Raw genomic sequence first — 18,750 nt, 5'->3', positions numbered from 1 at the left:
GCTGCACTCACCAGCCATGCCCGGCTTCTGGCTGAGCAGCGCTCCTGCTGTGGGAGTGCACTGACCACCAGGGGGCAGCTCCAGCGTTGAGCTTCTGCCCCCTGGTGGTCAGTGTGCATCATAGCAACCAGTCCTTCTGCCATCCGACCGAAACTGACTCTCTGACATCCCCCGAGGGCCCCGGATTGCGTGAGGGCACAGGCCAGGCCAAGGGACCCCACCAGTGCACAGTTGGGGCCGGGGAGGGACACGGGAGGCTGGCCAGCCAGGGAGGGGCCATGGGAGGGCACCAGGGCATGTCCAGTCCATCTCACACAGTCCCAATCAGCCAGACCCCAGCAGCAAGCTAACCAACTGGTCAGAGAGTCTGTCCCCTGGTGGTCAGTGCACGTCATAGCAAGTGGTTGAGTGGCCTTAGCATATCACTTTGATTGGTTGACTGGCCAACTGAATGACCGGACACTTAGCATATTAGGCTTTTATTATATAGGATGGTTGTGTGTATAGTTTTAAAATTACACATAACTCATGACTATATCCAAAGTTGACTTTTAAAAATTGATTTCAGAGAGAGGAAGGAAGAAGGAGAGAGAGAGACATGAGAAACATCCAACATGGGGATCAAACCCGCCAGTTTCTGGTATATGGATGACACTCCAATCAACTGAGCCATACCGGCCAGGGCTAAAGTTGGTTTTTAATTGGAGAAATGTGACTTGGAAGAAGCAAGGCTTTATAGAGCCCCTTGACATTGCAGCTTACTACCCAGAGTTGGCCACAATAATATTGGCAACTTGGTGTCTTGGTTTATCATGTCTGTGAGGTTGCTAATCTCTACCTAAACAGCCAGGTGACATAATACATAATATTTCCACCAGAACCTTTATTGTTATGAAAAGGCCTGTGAGAAGTACTTTTATAAAACTTACAGCTGATAAAATGTTTATGTTGTAAATTGCTAATTTTCTAATCAGCAACACATGTATCATGTATATTTTTAAATGATACCAAGCATAGCATCCCTATACATAGTATATGTAGCTTACATATAGAGTAGTATATTCATTTTTTAAATGAGTTAACTTTGTTAAATGAAATATATACTTTGTAGGCATTTCTCATTTGGAGACAACATCTGATTTTCTTTCTCTGAGACATTTTTCTCTCTTTTCTAGGAAATTGTTTTAGGTTATGTGAAAGAGATGCTTCCTCATCTGTAAGGCTCACCAGAAACTCTGATTGGAAGAGAATAAATGGATTTTGTACCAAACCCCAGGAAAGTCCAAAGCCTCCATCCCGTAAGTTTTCATTACTTATCCAGTTATGGACGAGGCAGCTCCCAAAGAGGAGGGCAATTTGGAATAAAAAAACCTAAAAGATGGTGGTCACTGCATTATACCCTGTCACGTAGTTCAGGCCTCCAAATTGTACTGACATTGGCTGTGCTCACAGGTAGCAATTACTTCTTCATTTTCTTCATTTGTCATGTTTATTTCTTGCCTCAAAGATTGGATTGTCGCTTTTTGTAGGAGAATAGATGCACCAAAGTAAATAGTAGTCTGGAAATTAAAATTATCTTTTAAGGAACCCCAAAGGTGAACCAAATCAAGAAATGATGTTTTGGGTAAAATACAACCTGGGCTAAGGTCTGGCTTAGGCTTTAATTTCAGCTACGTTTAGTCCTATCCCTAACTCACACCCTTCTCACTCACCACTATAGGAAGAGGGGCATAATTTACAAACTATAGGGTCCTCAGAACAATTTGCTTGTTGCTTCTTCATGGGACTATACTAGGGCCAGGCAGGTCTTTGTGAGTGGAAAGGAATCTTACTCAAAATATATTTATCAGGAGCTTAAAATGTTTATACCCTTTGACCTGGTATTTCACTTCTGGGCATGTAACCTAAGGAATAATCCCTACATATGGGAAAAGCTTTGAGTATAAAGATGTTTCCATTTTTTATAGATAATAGGAAAATGAGAAATAAATCTAAATGTCAAATACTCTATGAATGATTAATTATGTGTGTCAGATCTAATTGATGAGATTATGCAGATGATGGAAATGTTGCTTATAAATACCATGTACTAGCATGGGGAATGTTATAATGCTAATGAACAAGGCAGGATTAAAAATTTTACATTGTGTGTATCAATGTAAAATTAGCATGATACAGATATAGCATTACACATACATATATACTTATGGGGATAGGCCTTAGGAAACACACCAAAATAAAAATATAGGGATTATGCTGTGACAAGAAAATTAGGGATGATTTTTTTTCTTTTTCTTTTTTTCACACCTATACTTTCTTTTTTCACATCTATACCTTCTGAATTGTCTTTAATGGATATATAGTGCTTAAAATGAGAAGGAAAAAATACTATAGTGACAGTTGTGCCAAATCCTGGAAGTTTTAGATAAAACTACAGCAGCACTATTTCTCTACTTCTAAACCTCTTTTCTCCCCTTTGGTTCTTTGGATGTTTTCCCTATTAACTTTCCTGTTCTTTTGCTGTTGCCTTCTGATGAAGTGAAAGGAACAGCATAAACAAAGGTATAGAGGTGGGAGTGAGTGTGACAGGTAGGTAATAGTCAAGGAGGTCTGTCTGCAGTAGAGAAGTAGGCAGCATGTGGCATTTGGATGAGATTATCTCCAAGATCCCTTCTAACCTTAACATTCTGTCATTCCCTAACCTTTTCTGCTCCTTATCTTCAGTGACTTCCCCTTTCTTAAAAAGTCTTTTTCCTGCAGTCTGTGGTTTTGTACCCTTCTTACTCAATTGCCTCTTTGGCCACTCCATTTTCTCCTGTCCCTTTTCTTGGGCCATGCCTGAGGTGCAGCCCTAGGCCTCTTCTCATCTTTATCACCCTTGCTGATGGTTATCTCTACTCTGGAATAATTCATGAAACCTACACAAGTGGCGAAAATTCAGATCCAATAGATCTAAAATGGCACAAATAGCATTTTTTTGTTGCTAATTTTGAGAGTATTAATCTCACATAAGTAAGCGTCTCGTCTTGTTTTTCTCATAGAGACTTATAGCCACAGAGTGCCATTACACAAGCCTACGGATTGGGAGAGGAAGATCCTGATATGGGCAGGTCGCTTCAAAAAGGAAGATGAAATCCCAGAGACTATCTCGTGAGTGCCGACCCTAGGGTTGTAAGCAGCTTTGTTTCTCACTGATCTGTTTTAAAGGAAAAGCAGTTCCTTTGAGTCTATTTAAAACCTATCAACCCAATTTTAAAAACAGTTTTCACTTCTTGCGTTGGTGGTGTTGCTCAGTGGCTGGAGCATCGTCCTGTGCACCAAAGGAGTCTCGGGTTCGATTCCCCATCAAGGGCACATATCTGGGTTGCAGGTTCGATCCCTAGCCCCAGTCAGGACCTGTGTAGGAGGCAACCAGTGAATCTCTCTCTCTTTCTTTCTCTCTGTCCCCCTCACTCCCTCCTTTCCACTCTCTCTAAAAAAGCAATGGAAAAAATACCCTCAGATGAGCACTTCTCTAAATGTTTCCTCTTTATCAAGTACCTGGGATAAAAACAGCTAGGATATCTCTCTTATCATTGATATGTCATGTAGTGCCTAGTGAATAGCATACTCTGAAGTCTACTGAGTTGATTTCTTCTCCTAGGTACAGGGACCAAACAGTGATGTTCACTCTTTTTAGGTTGTTTTAATCTAGGTGTATCAGTTTGGTACCAGTGACAATAACTATATTCTATACAATTCACTCAAGTCTTCAGACATAGGCATAAAAGTATTTAAAAGCAAAGTATTCTTTCTCTGGGATCCAGGAAAGAGTGCCTTCTGCCACCACCTTTGGGATCTTGGGACTTTTTCATAGTCTGTAGATGATGGGTACAGATTCCTCTAACCCAGGGTTTCTCAACCTCAGCACTGCTGACATTTTGTTGTTGAGGGCTGTCTTGTGTATTATAGGATATTTAAGCAGCATCCATGTCCTCTTCACCTCGTATATGCCAGTAGCACTCATTAATGACAATCAAAAATGTCTCCAGCCCGACCAGTATGGCTCAGTGGTTGAGCATCAACCTATGACCCAGGAGATCAAGGTTGGATTCCTGGTCAGGGCACATGCCCAGGTTGTGGGCTCGATGTCCAGTGGGGGTTGTGTAGGAGGTAGCTGATTCTTTCTCATCATTGATGTTTCTATCTCTCCCTCTCCCTTCTTCTCTGAAATAAATAAAAATAAATAAATAAAAATGTCTATATGCATTGCCAATGTCCCCTGGGGGCAAAATCACCCCCAGTTGAGAACCATTACTCCACTGGTTGGTTGCATCTTGCTAACAGAGATTCTGAGAAATAGATGCCATCTCCCCCATGGGGCATCATACTCTTCCAAGATAGGGACTTGGGACAAAGCTCCTAGACAGTCCCTTCTAGCAAGAAAACTATTCCTGCACCTTCTGGTCTCTGGTTTCAAGTTATGATTGTGAAAGATCTGGGTTCATTTAGGGTATCTTTTTCCAGGAAGATAAGTAGTATTTGCGTTCTCTTTACAACAGCTTTAAAAAGGAGCCCTTCTGCTTCTGCATATCAAATTAAACAGCACATTATTTTCAGCGGGAGAAAATTACTTCAGCAGGAAGTCCCTGGGCCTTCTTTGCTCAAGTGGCAGTGTGCTTTCCTGGGAAATATCAATGACATTAGTTTCTTGCTTATCCCAATTTCTTCCTAAAAATCCCAGCAGAAAACAAGCTGGTATATACCCGTGGCCCTAATAGGTGCTATGTAGACTTTGCTATGGAACACCTTCTTTAGTTCCCTTGTAGGTCCCTGGCCCTCAGATTCCCTGAAGCCCAAAGTACTACCTAGTGAGTCACTCCAGAAGGTCTTTCTCTGAGCCCAGGCAACCATTTATCCTTGTGCTCTTAGTTCTGAACAGTCACTGCTTAACTTGTCCATTGGGATTGGTCCCTGTAGAATGGAGGGTAATATCACAGCCTTATTTATGTGCATTTTACTTTTAAATGTTTCCTCAAATGTAAACTATATCACTTTTCATGAGGATCACAGCACATCAATTGGAAATACCAATTTACATAAAATATTGTTAACATGGGTGGTTGGTGGGATCTTAGATGCTCTTTTTTTTAATTGATTAAGGTATTACATATGTGTCCTTATCCCCCCCATTGTCCCACCCCCACTCATGCCCTCACCCCTCTGGTGTCTGCGTCCATTGGTTATGCTTATATGCATGCATACAAGTCCTTTGGTTGATCTCTCCCCCTTACCTCCACCCTCCCCTACCTTCCCTCTGAGGTTTGAGCATCTGATGGATGCTTCTCTGTCTCTGGATCTGTTTTTGTTCATCAGTTTATGTTGTTCATTATATTCCACAAATGAGTGAGATCATGTGATATTTATCTGTCTCTGACTTATTTCGCTTAGCATAATGCTCTCCAGTTCCATCCATGCTGTTGCAAATGGTAGGAGTTCCTTCGTAGATGCTCTTAATAAAGCGAGTCAGTGTCCGTAGCAGTTGTCCCTGGTTTCTCCCACCTGCAGGCCCAGCTTCAGTGCCTGGAGACTCCATCGCCACCTCACTGGGTCCCAGTGTATATGCTTTCAGGGAACTCCTTCCAAGCATTTTTTTGTTATTAATCCTTACCCAAGGATATTTTTTCTATTGATTTTTAAGAAGAGTAGAAGGGAGGGAGGGGGAGAGAGAGAAATATCGATGTAAGAGAGACACATCAATTGATTGCCTCCCACACGTGCCCCAACTGGGGCTGGGGAACAAACCTGCAACCCAGATACATGCCTTGACCAGGAATCAAACCCATCACCCTTCAGTGCATGAGCCAACATTCTACCACTGAGCCATACCAGCCAGGGCCCAAGCATTTTTTTAAAAGACCTTTTTATTGATCTTTAGAGAGAGAGGAAGGAAGAGAGAGAGAGAGAGGAAAGAAGAGGGAGAGAAACATCGATGTGAGAAACATTGATTGGCTGCTTCCTGCATGCCCCCATTAGGCATGTGTCCTGACCAGAAATTGAACTGGCGACCTCTTAGTTCATGGGTTGATACTCAACCACTGAGCCAAAACAGGCAGGCGGACCAAAGCATTTTTAAAGTACTTTTTGTCCTTTGATTTCAAATGTAATTTATGTTTAAAACATGAGAAGGAAAAACAAAACAAAACATGAGTGTGGGGGGAAAAATTAGCACTCCAATCCCATCAGCTAGAGATAATCACTTACTATTTATACCCCACTGAGTAGCTCGGTTCTTTATTCTGGGACCACTATAGGACTCCACATGCCCTACCCTGAAGCTCTACCAGACATTCAAGGTAATAGAACTTCAACCTACTGCCCACCCGCAGAATCACCAAGGTGAAAGGGCCTTTTCTTCACACTCTCTTGTTTGGCATCAGCTTTCACACAAGAATGATAATCTAATCCTCAACTTTCTGTTAAGGCACTTGGATCTGTATTCAGTGGACAGGTAAGAAGAGGCACTTGAGAAAGAGCTGAAGTTCACTGTCAATTTTAGTAAAACACTAGAGGCCCGGTACACAAAATTCATGCACGGGGCGGGGGGTGGTGTCCCTCAGCCCAGCCTGATTCACAGTCGTGGGCGTGCAGAAGGCAGCCAGTCACTGATTCTCTCTCATCATTGATGTTTCTATCTCTCCTTCTCCCTTCCTCTCTCTGAAATCAATAAAAATATATATTTTTAAAAATATATAAAGGGGGTATTACTTAAAGGGTCTTTCTGCTGATCTAGATATTCTGAAATCTGTACCTGGTTCAAAGCAGAGAACAGAAATCTGGGTATAAAAAGCACATTGTTTAACTCTCTCCTGTGTTTGTTTTCTTCTGAATTGTGCTTTGTGTTGAAACTTATGAGATTCATTATAGTATCTGTCAGGATGTTCAGCTAATCATTATATCATATAATATCCTCTTGAGAACCTCAAGGAGAATCAGCTACTGATTTCAATTTTAGCACTGACTACTAATGTGAAACTTTTGAGAGCCAAAATCAGGGCCCACCATAGCAAGCATAAATTCATATGCCTCGCCTTTTTCGTTCCTGACTTCACTTCCTATCTTTACACTTCTCCCTTTTTTCTACTTTAAATTTGTGCTATCTTACTGTATTTTATATATAAAGTGAGTTGTGAAAATGCCCCATCCTCCCTAAAGTCCTACAAGATTTCCAGGCCCTATCTCCTTTTTCATATTTATAGGTACCACTGCACTTCTGATTTGTGGTATACAAAGCTTTATATCCTGCTGGCAACTTCAGAAAGTTAACTTTCTCTCATGATCTCATTGTATTATTAGGTTTGAGATGCTTGATGCTGCAAAGAACAAGCTCCGGGTGAAGATCAGCTATGTAATGATTGCCCTGACAGTGGTGGGATGCGTCTTAATGGTTATTGAGGGCAAGCAGGTGAGAGAGGACTTCCTATCTCTTGTTTGTTTTCCACAAAGGGCCTATGGGAAATCAGGGATTGACTCTCATATTTATTCTTTTGAGAAGAAGAGGCTGCTTTTACACAAGAAATGATAAGAAACAAAGATATAGTAGGGCCAAACCTAAGATCATGCCTGGGGATAAATAGCAAATCCTAACTTTGGCAAGGGGAAGGACTAAGTTAGTTTTCTGTAAAGTGAAAAGTATTTATCAATCCCAGATGTCATAAATAATGTAAAACAAGAAATATGACACTGGCAGATTTAATGATAGCTCCGTGCATGTCTATAAAGCACTCTTAGTACATGGGTTTATTTATCCTCATTCTAACTGCCTTAATCCTGGTGAGCAGTCTTATCACAGTTCTCTACTTCAAGCTTAGCCAAGCTGGTCATATATCTGAAGACCACAGATCCTAAGCAGTACATAGGAATTCAAGCCCATAAATTTTTGTTTAAACATAGATAATTATTAATAGCAATCACTAATTGAATACTTTGCTGTTGTCTCATTTGAACCTCACAAAACTACAAGATCGATACTATTATTAAGACCTCATTTCCAGCTGAGAAAACATAGCTTAGGAAGGTCCTGTATCTCCTTAATGGCAGAGTCACAATTTGAACCTAGACTTAATTGAGGTGATATTAAAATTGCTCCCACTTATTGAGTGCTTATTATAGAACAGGCATTGTTAAACTCATTTATTTACCACAGTAACCCTAAAAGGTAGGTTCTCTTGTTATTTGTGTTTTATAAAAGAACATGAAGCCTAAAAAAAAGAAAATAAAATATAAAATAAATAAATAAAAGAACATGAAGCTTAAAAGGTGTTAAATAATTTTCCCAAAGTCACATAGCTAGTCTACACTAATAAAAGAGAAAGATGCAAATTGACCATACCTTTGCGATGCCCACCAGCCAATCAGGAGTGAGTATGCAAATTAACCCAACAAATATGGTGAGTTAATTTGCATACATAGGCCCCAGCAGCCAGGGGCGGGATGCTTGCTGGGCCTCTGGGCAGCATGGGAAGGCGGAAAGGCAGTTCCAGGGCCTGAGCCAAAGCGGTGCCAGCAGCCAGAGGAAGGAAGGCCCATTCTTGCACAAATCTTCATGCATCGGGCCTCTAGTAAGAAGATAAAAATTGAGAACCAAGTATGCAAGTCATCAAACTTTATATATACTATCCTGTGATTAAAATATAGTTTTATATGTAGCAGCACTGGTCAAGCCCTTATTTTAATACTGTGTCTAATTCTGTGTTTCACAGTTTACATGTGGAAATGGATGTCTTGTATCTATTATCAGATATTTAAAATTTTTTTCTACAAACTCAGAGGTAACTGACCTCCTTCTCCCAAGAGTCTAGAGTAAAAGGAAAGGAACTTACAGCTCTCTTTAGTGTTGGAATGTTAAATATTGTTAGGCTGACGTTCTGGGAGCAAGAAGGGCAGTGTGCAGACCTGGGTGAAGTTCTTTTGACAACTCTTCCTGCCCCACTTCAGTTTTTCTTCTATCTCCCTCTTTGACCTCTCATGCTTAGTTCTGACTGAAATCTGCAGAAGCAGATGAACAGGACATAGGGGTTTCTAGAACTCTTTATATGTGAAATTACAGATATAAGAAAATGTTACCTTATATGGTGGTAGTATCATTTATTTGGTATAAAAATTTTGGTCTGTTAATATAAGCTTCACATATAATGTAACAGGTCACAGGGAGGGAAGCAAGGGAAGAGGATGGTTGCCTCTCCCCCACTGTTGTTTGCTCTTTAAGGATGGAGTTGTAGGATAGAAGCTGCTGGAAGTCATCAATGATAGTATTTAGTAAACTCTGGGATCCCCAAAGCTGAATGGTTTTTGGTATGAAAGAATACAAATGAGTTGGAGAAGGAAAAAATGGTAGCAACAAAAAAAAGTAAAAGGAGAAAAAAGGGATAAAAATGAGAACATGTTTAATACTAAAGGGAGGGAAAAGGGAAAGACAAAGGAATCCTAATATATAAAAACCCTGCGTCGTAACAACCCGTAATGACCAAGGCTCGACCAACTGGAAGTCCAATCAGAACCAAATCTGGGTCAACTGTGAGGAGCCAATGGCTGCCTAGGAGGCGGAGCTTGAACGCTGACTGGCATAGAAACTGACCAATCAGAACCAAATCTGGGTCAACTCTGAGGAGCCAATGGCTGCCTAGGAGGCAGAGCTTTTGACGCTGACAGGCATAGAAACCGACCAATCAGAACCAAATTGGCCAGCAGAGGAGGGCAGTTGGTGAGATCAGGCCTGCAGGGAGGGCAGTTGGGAGCAAGATCAGGCTGGCAGGGGAGGGCTGTTGGGGATGAGATCAGGCCGGCAGGGGAGGGCAATTGGGGGCAACCAGGCCTGCAAGGGAGGGCAGTTGGAGGCAAGATCAGGCCAGCAGGGGAGGGCAGTTGGGGGCGATATCAGGCCAGCAGGGGAGGGCATATGGGGGCGAGATCAGGCCGGCGGGGGAGGGAAGTTGGGGGCAACCAGGCCAGCAGGGGAGGGCAGTTGGGGGCAAGATCAGGCTGGTAAGGGAGAGCAGTTGGGGGCAAGATCGGGACGGCAGGGGAGGGCAGTTAAGGGCGATCAGGCAGGCAGGCAGAGGCAGGGGTGATCAGGCAGGTAGGCAGAGGGGTTAGGGGCAATCAGGCAGGCAGGCAGAGGCAGTTAGGGGCGATCAGGCAGGCAGGCACATTAGGAGCCAGTGGTCCCTGATTGCGTGAGGGCCTAAACCGGCAGTCGGACATCCCCCAAGGGGTCCCTGATTGGAGAGGGTGCAGGCTGGGCTGAGGGAACTCCCCCCCTCCGTGCACGAATTTCGTGCACCGGGCCTCTAGTTTATACATATAAAAAGGTAATATGCTAATTTGTCCATGACGGTGTCCCCGTAATGACCAATTTGTATATTGATGCACACACAGCAGGGGTGGGTGGCCGGAGCCAAGTTCCCGGAAGTCTGAGGAGACTGCCTGACAGGAGCCCAGACTGCAAAGAAGTAAGAGGAAGCGGCCACGGGGAGCTCTTCCAATCCCCCTTCATGGACACCCTACCTCAGCCCCCCGACCCATAGGGGGACAGGGAGGCTGACCAGATGGGGAGAAGACGCAGCCTCGGGGGTAGCTGCAGCCCGCACCTCCAACTCCCTATCTCTTCCCCACAACAATAGCATGTCGGCAACCACCCATCAGCACCCCTGGGGCTGAGCACGCCTCTCTTCCATACAACTCCAGACCCAGGTGGAGGCAGGCCTGAGCAGCTCCCCAGGGTGAGACCCTTCGCCCCGACAGCAGCAGCACCGTCTCTGCTAAACCCGCCCGCCTGGCTCTGCCCTGGCCCAGCCCCCACTACACTCCAGGAGATTGGAGCCCCACCCTGAGCAGGTACAGCTGCAAAACAGCCAGGTACAGTTTAAAAAATGGCGCCTAGCAGGAAGGTTTGACAGTTACTCCCCCTTCAGCCTCGCTGCCCCCCTAACTCCCTGCCCCCTGCCAGCGCCTCCAGGGACAACCACCGCTACAGGGCTGCTGGCCAGAGCCTGACCCTCTGAGGCTTGCAGAACACTCTACAAAGCTTCCATAACTACAGTCCCAGGAAACAATCATGCCCTCCTCCCCTAGTCAGCACCTGCTACCTGCGAGGGTACCCGGTCTTACAAATAACAATCCCTTCCCGTTTAGACATCACTTACTTGATGAAACATTTCTACATTTATTAGCTCAGAACCTCCTCATGACAACCCTGTGAGGTAGGCGGAGAAGAGATTACAATTCCCATGGTATATGCCTATGTATTCAGAAATGAAGCTCAGAGAGGAAAAGTGTCAAACCCACTGGTTCCCCAGGTGCAGCACATGCCCCACGGCGGGGGGGGGGGGGCGGGGCAATTTTATTTTAAGTGGGGGAAATTCGAGAATGAGTTAACAGTGATTTTTTTTTTTGCATTTCTTATGGTTCTAGGGGGGCCTCATCTACAGCGTATCCTACATAATAAAAGGCTAATATGCAAATGACCGAATGGTGAAATGAGTGGTCACTATGATGCGCGCTGACCACCAGGGAGCAGACACTCAATGCAGGAGCTGCCCCCTGGTGGTCATTGCGCTCCCACAGGGGGAGTGCTGCTCAGCCAGAAGCCAGGCTCATGGCTGGCGAGCACAGTGGCAGTGGTGGGAACCTCTCCTGCCTCTGTGGGAACGCTAAGGATGTCCAACTGACGGCTAGGGCCACTAAACCGTCAGTCAGACTGTGAGAGGGCACAGGCCAGGCTGAGGGACCCCACCCCAAGTGCCCAAATTTTGTGCACCGGGCCTCTAGTCTATACTAATAAAAGCGTAATACACTAATTAGATCGGATGTGTCCCGGACATCCTTCTGGACAAAGCCACAGCGGCTCGGCGGCTGCGAGGGCCGGGGCTCAGGCAGCCACCACAGCTGTGAGGCCCAGGGTTCAGGCACAGCTCAATGGCTGCGAGGGCCGGGGCTCAGGCATTTGTGAGCCCCGGAGGCTACACAACCCGGGGCTTAGGCAGCCGTAAGCCCAGGTGTTGAGAGGCCCGGGTCTCAGGCAGCCGTGGGCTCAGGCAGCCATGAGCCCCCGGTGGCTGGGAGGCCTGGCGCTCAGGCAGCCGTGGGCGTAAGCCATCAGTAGGACATCCCCTGAGGGCTCCCAGACTCTGAGAGGGAGCAGGCTAGACTGAGGGACACCCCCACCCACCCCAGTGCACAAATTTTCGTGCACCGGGCCTCTAGTAAATTATTAGAGAAGAAGAGAGACAAGAAGATTTAAAGAATGAGGCCAGAAAGGAAGATAAGTGCTTGAATGGATGGACTGATGGACTGTGAAGCAGGAGAGGAAGCAGAAGTCACATGGAAGGGACTGCTGTGCCCAGTGTGCATGCACCAGATCGTTCCATTCTTGTACTGCTGTCGCTAACCTGCTGCTATCAGTGACATCATTCACAAACGGGCATAAATAATTTCTTGTTCAAATTTGTTTCATTTTAGGCTGTCAAAAGACATGAGTCTTTAACAAGCCTGAACTTAGAAAAGAAAGCTCGGCTGAGAGAGGAAGCAGCTATGAAGGCCAAAACAGAGTAACAGAGGTATTCATGTTGGCTGGATTTTGAAAATCCAAGAATAATGTGTCAGCAACAAGCTTGTCTTAAAAGAATGTGGTATGAGGATCCATTTCATACAAGTTATGGTTTGTACAAACATACCATTTCCCTATTTCTACTCTAGAGGTACAAATAAATTTTCTTAAATGACCTGTCTAATTTCATGGCTTTGATCCAGGTTAAATGCATCCTCTCAACTTTTTTGATTAAATGAAATGAGACAACTTATTTTGACTTAAATATTAACTCTTTAGAGTCAGGTTCTATATCATACTTTACTTCCCATTACCAAAGTGACCTCTTCCCTGAAGCCAAAATGGCTTTTTTCTGTATTTCTCTCTCTTATTTGTATTCCTTTCTGGGGAGATAAGGAAGGCCAGCTGAGTACACTGCCCAAGTGCATCTTAGAGAGCTAACCTCCTCAAGTGCCATGGTTCTTCTCAGAGCCCTGGCAAGCAGACAGACCACACTTTGCCATTCTGGGGTGTGCTGGCATAGAGGCTTTTAGGAGCACAGTCCTTGAAAATGTCCTAGCAAGGTGATGATAATGATCTTGCCACAAGATTCTGAGGACTTTGAAATCCTAGCATCATTGAATTGCTTGGGACCAGCAGTCACCTCTTCTGCTCCATGGCTTAGAATTCCTAACTGGTCCTTGTCCTGCTGCCTTTACACTAAACTTCTCAATTATGAAAGTCTATCAAATGCATTTTCTTTTTAATATATTTTATTGATTTTTTACAGAGAGGAAGGGAGAGGGAGAGAGTTAGAAACATTGATGAGAGAGAAACATCTATCAGCTGCCTCCTGCACACCCGCTACTGGGGATGTGCCTGCAACATGCCTTTGACCGGAATCGAACCCGGGACCCTTCAGTCCACAGGCTAACGCTCTATCCACTGAGCCAAACCGGTTATGGCACAAATGCATTTTCTTATTAGGTTGCATTTGCACCTGGTATATATCTCACTATGACTGGGATTGCTAAGCTGTCTCATATTTAGGTATAGATGATGGTTTCTATTTTAAAGTCATTTATTCTCTCACAAATAATAGTGGATGACAAGTCCTCACAGCCATCTCAATCTGTTTGGTCTCATAAGAGGGTTATAGCAGATTAAAATGCAGCTGTTCGGGAACTTGGCTTAATAAAATGTAATACATCAGTTTACCTAGAGCTTTGTAACTATCTGATGTTAATGATGTTTGTCTATAAATTTTATTTTAGAGTAATTTGACCATAGCTTCTTTTTAGATACCAAATTCTTTTATTTTTATCACTTCAAAATTTACTATCAAAAAGCACTGTTTCTTACACATTTTAGATTAGTTTATTATTTTGGAACATTTATGTTACATCTTACCTAAACCAATGTTCTAAATATGGGTAAATTTTAATGTACTTCTTTTAAAAATAAGTAATCTTTCTTCATAGAACAATACCATTTTTAATTTCTAAAGTAGCATTTTAAAGTGTTGTATCTTGGAGAGTTATTGTAATAAAAATGTTTCCTTAAACCAAAGCTCACATATGCAACAAGAATACACACAATCTTTTCTCATTTTGTGTCATTTTTCTGTTCAGTAACTTATAGTGACTACCTCTTTATGGATTAAATACAAATTTCTTGGCCAGAATTTCAGACCTGCCCCTATCTAATCTCACTTCTCCCAGTACCCTCACATACTAACTTCTCAGCAGTCATACCCTACTAGTAACTTTTAATATCTTATGTTCTTCAGAACTTGTCAAGCAATTCAGATTTAATGAGCACTAGTATAAAATATTGTAGAACACAAAAGAAGACAGTTTTGCTCTTGATACTTTCAATTAAATTACTGTTGTACTATCTTTGCTTAATTTCTAGATTTTTTTTTCATGTTTACCCTGTCTCTATAGGTAGTGGGCAGAAACCATTTTCCATTTTATATAAGCCTTCATTGAATAAAGTTAAAATGTGAGATTATACTCAGATACAACAAAAATAATAGTATGGGAATTGATTCCAAAAAGTTAGTGAAAGCAGGCAAGGAATAAATTAAGTGCTGGTGATATAATTCATTGTCATTCATCAAACATTACTTGAGTCCCTTCTATATACAAAAACTGAGAATACAAAGATCAATAGTATAACATATTTCTTGTCTCCACAGAACACATAATATACTGGAAACATGGCCTATGAAACCATTACAATACAAATTGATAAGTGATATATTTTGAACTTTAATAACAGAAATGATAGAAATAGTAATAGCCCTCGCTGGTTTAGCTCAGTGGATAGAGCATCAGCGTTTAAATTGAAGGGTCCTGGGTTTAATTCCAGTCAAGGGCACATGCCTCGGTTGCTCAATCCCCAGTAGGGGGCGTGCAGGAGGCAGCTGATCAATAATTCTCTTATTGATGTTTCTCTCTCTCCTCCCTTCCTCTCTGAAATCTGAAATCAAATATATTTTTTTAAATAATAATAAAAATGCTTTCTTTTCAAAAAAAGAAATAGCAATAAAACATAACTCAGCTGCCAACTGTGGTTGGAGCCAGACAGGCAGTGATGGCTCCACAAAGTACTGATTTCTGAACTAAGTTTGAAGCATGGATAGGAAGTAGTGAGTCAGTCACATAATGAAAGAGAGCGGCCTCACCATTCCAACATTTAACTTGTTTGAAAATCAGGAGGGCACAACCTGACAAGCCATCTAGGGGTCCTTCAGTAAAATGCCATTTATAATGTTTTAGACTCTCAGAACAAACCTAACCATGACTTATTTTTCCCAATTAAAGTCTTGATTCCATAGACTATTTCATGTCCCATTTGGTAGGCTATCACTTGGTGTAAGTGGTGCCTGACACACATCTCCAGTCCAACACCATCCCAGGCTTATGCTCTTATTCATCTGATCTCCCAAACCAAAAACCTTGGAGTTATTCCAAACTCCTTTGCTCTCCTCATTTAATTAATCATTCTGTCTTGTGAATCTTCTAAATATTCCTCAAATATACCAATCCTTTAGAATAGTCATTGAGAAGAATACAATGGAAATCTATTCAAGGGCAGACACAAGAGATTAATAACAAACTTCAAGATTTAAAGTCAGAAGCCCTGGGTTCTAGACTTGCTTTTCCAACTGTCTTGCTTTGAAAATTTAGGTTATAGGTCTTAAAATCTTATATAATTCAAGACAATGTTAAGAAGAAATACAAAACCATGCCAAAATTAAGATAAATCATCTTTTAAAATATACAACTTTTTGCCAACTTGGCTCTACTACTTGATTTCTAAAGGGTTTAGTAGTTACTTATCCACAGTTTAATTGTTTTGTCATTTCCTAATGCTGCTGATGCAATGATATTTTCTGTAGGATGACAAGCTACTGAGATTACGACATCTGTATGACCTTGTAATTTCTGTACAATCTCTTTAGTCTGAAGGTTCCAAATATAAACTAGGTTATCCTCTGAACCAGACACAATCCACTTCCCACCAGTAACTGAAAAATTGGCAAATATGCAGTATTTCTCATTTTTATGACCAGTGTATGTCTTCAGGCATCTGCCTCTGCTATAATCCCATAGTTTAAGAGTATTATCCAAAGTTGCAATGAGAATGTATTTACCATTTGGAGAAAATTTTACAAAAGAGACAGGAGGGTTATCGTCATCAACAAGTGTTTTTAAACACTGACCTGATGCAGCATCCCAGATTCTACAGATGCCATCGTAACTACCTGACGCTATCAAGGACCCATTACAACTAAAATGAACAGCAGAAACTGGGTCAGAATGAGCAGACAAAGTCTTGAGGCACTTGCCTGTTTTCACCTCCCATATTTTCACACTCTCATCAAAAGATCCTGAAATTATGAGGTTGGATGGTGGATTGAAATTACAGCAAAACACATAATTACTGTGCCCCTCCAGCGTTTTCAAGCATTTTCCTGATCTCACATCCCAAATCTTTAGAGTTTTATCATCTGAGGCAGAAACAAGACGACTGGAATCTGATGACCAGTCAACATCTGATATTTCCAGACTGTGACCATGAAGTATTTTCTCCTTTTTTCCATCATAGGCTCCCCAAATTATAATTACTTTGTCAGCAGAAGAACTTGCTAGCCACTCTCCATTAGGACTAAACTTAACTGATGATACTGCTTCCATATGTCCCACAAGAGTACATCTGAGAGCATAGTTTGGCTTTTCATACACTTGTTTGCTCTGATTGGCTGATGAGGTGAGGGCTGACGCTGCTTTGGCATCTGATTCCTTTGTTGCCATGGCTTTGAAGCTCCAAGTCACTAGGTTGGCTCAGCGTCCGGTCCTGAACCAGGCAGCCCAGTATTTTGATTTTCTGCCCAGCAAAATGAAGATTAAAACATTAGATTATTAGACTCAAAAATAAACGGTCTTTAGTGATAATTTCTGGATCATCTTTAAATTACCATATACACATGGCTTGGACCACTTGTTTTTCCTCCCTTCCTTCTGTAAACAAATACTTGAGAGATATTATTAAAAAGTCCCATGTGCTGTCAGCAAGTAAGGTATTAATGTTGGGTATGTTGTGAACGTACACAGGCGTCCAAAGTGGCGCGGGGCAGGGCAGGGCGCGGGGAAATCTATATAAACTATTTTTCACGGCCCCTCCCCCCAGTTGGACAGGTCTGAGAACACTGAGCAACCCTACCAGTCTGGCAGAGTTTAGGTACTTTAGCATGAATGCATCACCGCTTTAAACAGAAGATTTCAGAAGCTAAGAGAAAACCTGCGTAATCGCCGTTATTTGAGGCCCAGCCTGCCGACTGCATTCCAGATACAAACGGGTCCTCAGCGCCGCGTCAATCGCTAAAACAGCCCCCACCGGACACTGAGCGCATGCGCAGAGGGAGCCACCTCCTACTTCCGAGTTCAGGTGACCAATGGGAGAAGCCCTCGTGCGCTTGCGCAAAAAAAGGGAAGCGGTTTCCTTCCGGTCTTCTTTGCCCCCGCCTTCTGTACGAAATACGCATTGTCTTCTTAACCCAGGGGACAGGATTGTTCCAGGTTTGACGGGCTAGAGTGGAAAGCAGTGAATATGACAAAAAACATTTGTTTCTTTTTAAAAACCGTGTCACAAGAAAGGCCTGCATTTTCCGATGCCTTTAGCCGCAGGGTTAAGCCCACAGTTGGGACGCGAGCTGCCCAGACAGTGCGCGTTTGGGAAATGTAGCCAAGTCTCGTGTACAGCAGGGCTGCAAAGAGGCCAGGGGAGCGAAGCGACTTCTGGTTTTAAAGTTTTCCCTAAAAGCCATGGCCGGATTGCTCAGTCGGTTAGAGCGTCATCCCTATGCACCCAGGTGACAAGGTCGAGCCAGGTCTGAGAATATGACCGGAATCCACCCCTGGCCTGTGTGTTTCATTGTTTGAGCGTGGACCTATGAACTCGGAGGTCACCGTTGAATTCCAGTCAGGGCAGGTTGTGGGCTCAATACCCAGTAAGGGGGCGGGGGGGGGGGGCAGGAGGCAGCCAATGAATGAATGATTCTCTCTCATGGATGTTTCTCCCTTCCTCTCTGAAGTCAATAAAAATATATTTTAAAAATAATAAAAAAGAATCAACCAATGTAAGTGGAACAACAAATTGATGTCTGTCTCTTTCCTCCTCCCCCTCCCTCTTTCTCTAAAATCAATCAATAAAAATAAATAATGAACTTTCCCCTAAATATTTAGAAAAGGATAAAAGAATATATTAGGGGCCTTTAAACGTCATTGCTCAGAGAGCATGATCTGGTAGTGCTGGGGTAAATGAGCAAACATTTAAGGACTTCCTTATACAGTAGTTTAAGCTTCCAAAGAAAATTAAGGAAAGTTCAGATCTGCATGGGTGCTTGAGACAGAAAAGGGACAAAGAAGTTAGTGGAATGGGGTAAGAAATGTGTACGGTTACTTCTAATTAGACTTTAGAGAGTTTACCCCATTTTAAGAAATGAGTAATGGTCGTGAAAGTATTACCTGAACGATACATGTTTTTCAGATGTAATTACACTCTTTAAACAAAAATAGGTTTACAAAAAAAAACTGTTAATTTCTCCAATCCTTTTATTGCTCAATAATGAGTGCCTGAGAGAGTCATCAAGTATTCTGTTTTAAATGGTTTTCCCC

The 18,750-nt window shown here is 42.7% G+C and overlaps 2 protein-coding genes across 2 annotated transcripts in view; one reads left to right on the top strand and one right to left on the bottom strand.

The window, feature by feature from the left end:
* Window positions 1-13,923, top strand: part of FAM162A (family with sequence similarity 162 member A) — a 37,393-nt gene extending 23,470 nt beyond the window's left edge. The window contains exons 2-5 of the mRNA XM_079767087.1: window positions 1,176-1,298; window positions 3,042-3,150; window positions 7,336-7,444; window positions 12,499-13,923. Coding sequence (XP_079623213.1) covers window positions 1,176-1,298; window positions 3,042-3,150; window positions 7,336-7,444; window positions 12,499-12,591 — 434 coding nt within the window. The 3' untranslated portion in view covers window positions 12,592-13,923. The remainder of the gene's footprint in view (window positions 1-1,175; window positions 1,299-3,041; window positions 3,151-7,335; window positions 7,445-12,498) is intronic.
* WDR5B (WD repeat domain 5B) lies at window positions 13,321-17,468 on the bottom strand. The gene is made up of 2 exons (XM_079767086.1): window positions 17,375-17,468; window positions 13,321-16,960 (listed from the first exon to the last, which is right to left on the bottom strand). Exon 2 carries the CDS (start codon window positions 16,885-16,887, stop codon window positions 15,898-15,900), a length of 990 nt encoding a protein of 329 aa, XP_079623212.1. The 5' UTR covers window positions 16,888-16,960; window positions 17,375-17,468; the 3' UTR covers window positions 13,321-15,897.
* Window positions 17,469-18,750: the final 1,282 nt, after the last annotated feature.

Source organism: Cnephaeus nilssonii, assembly GCF_951640355.1.
Source record: "Cnephaeus nilssonii genome assembly, chromosome: 3".
In the NCBI taxonomy this organism is placed as follows: domain Eukaryota; kingdom Metazoa; phylum Chordata; class Mammalia; order Chiroptera; family Vespertilionidae; genus Cnephaeus; species Cnephaeus nilssonii.
This window is presented reverse-complemented; position numbering and strand designations above follow the sequence as displayed.

What these genes read in the sequence shown, in the direction of transcription:
- WDR5B (XM_079767086.1), bottom strand. Translation starts at nt 16,887, where the DNA reads ATGGCAACAAAGGAATCAGATGCCAAAGCAGCGTCAGCCCTCACCTCA.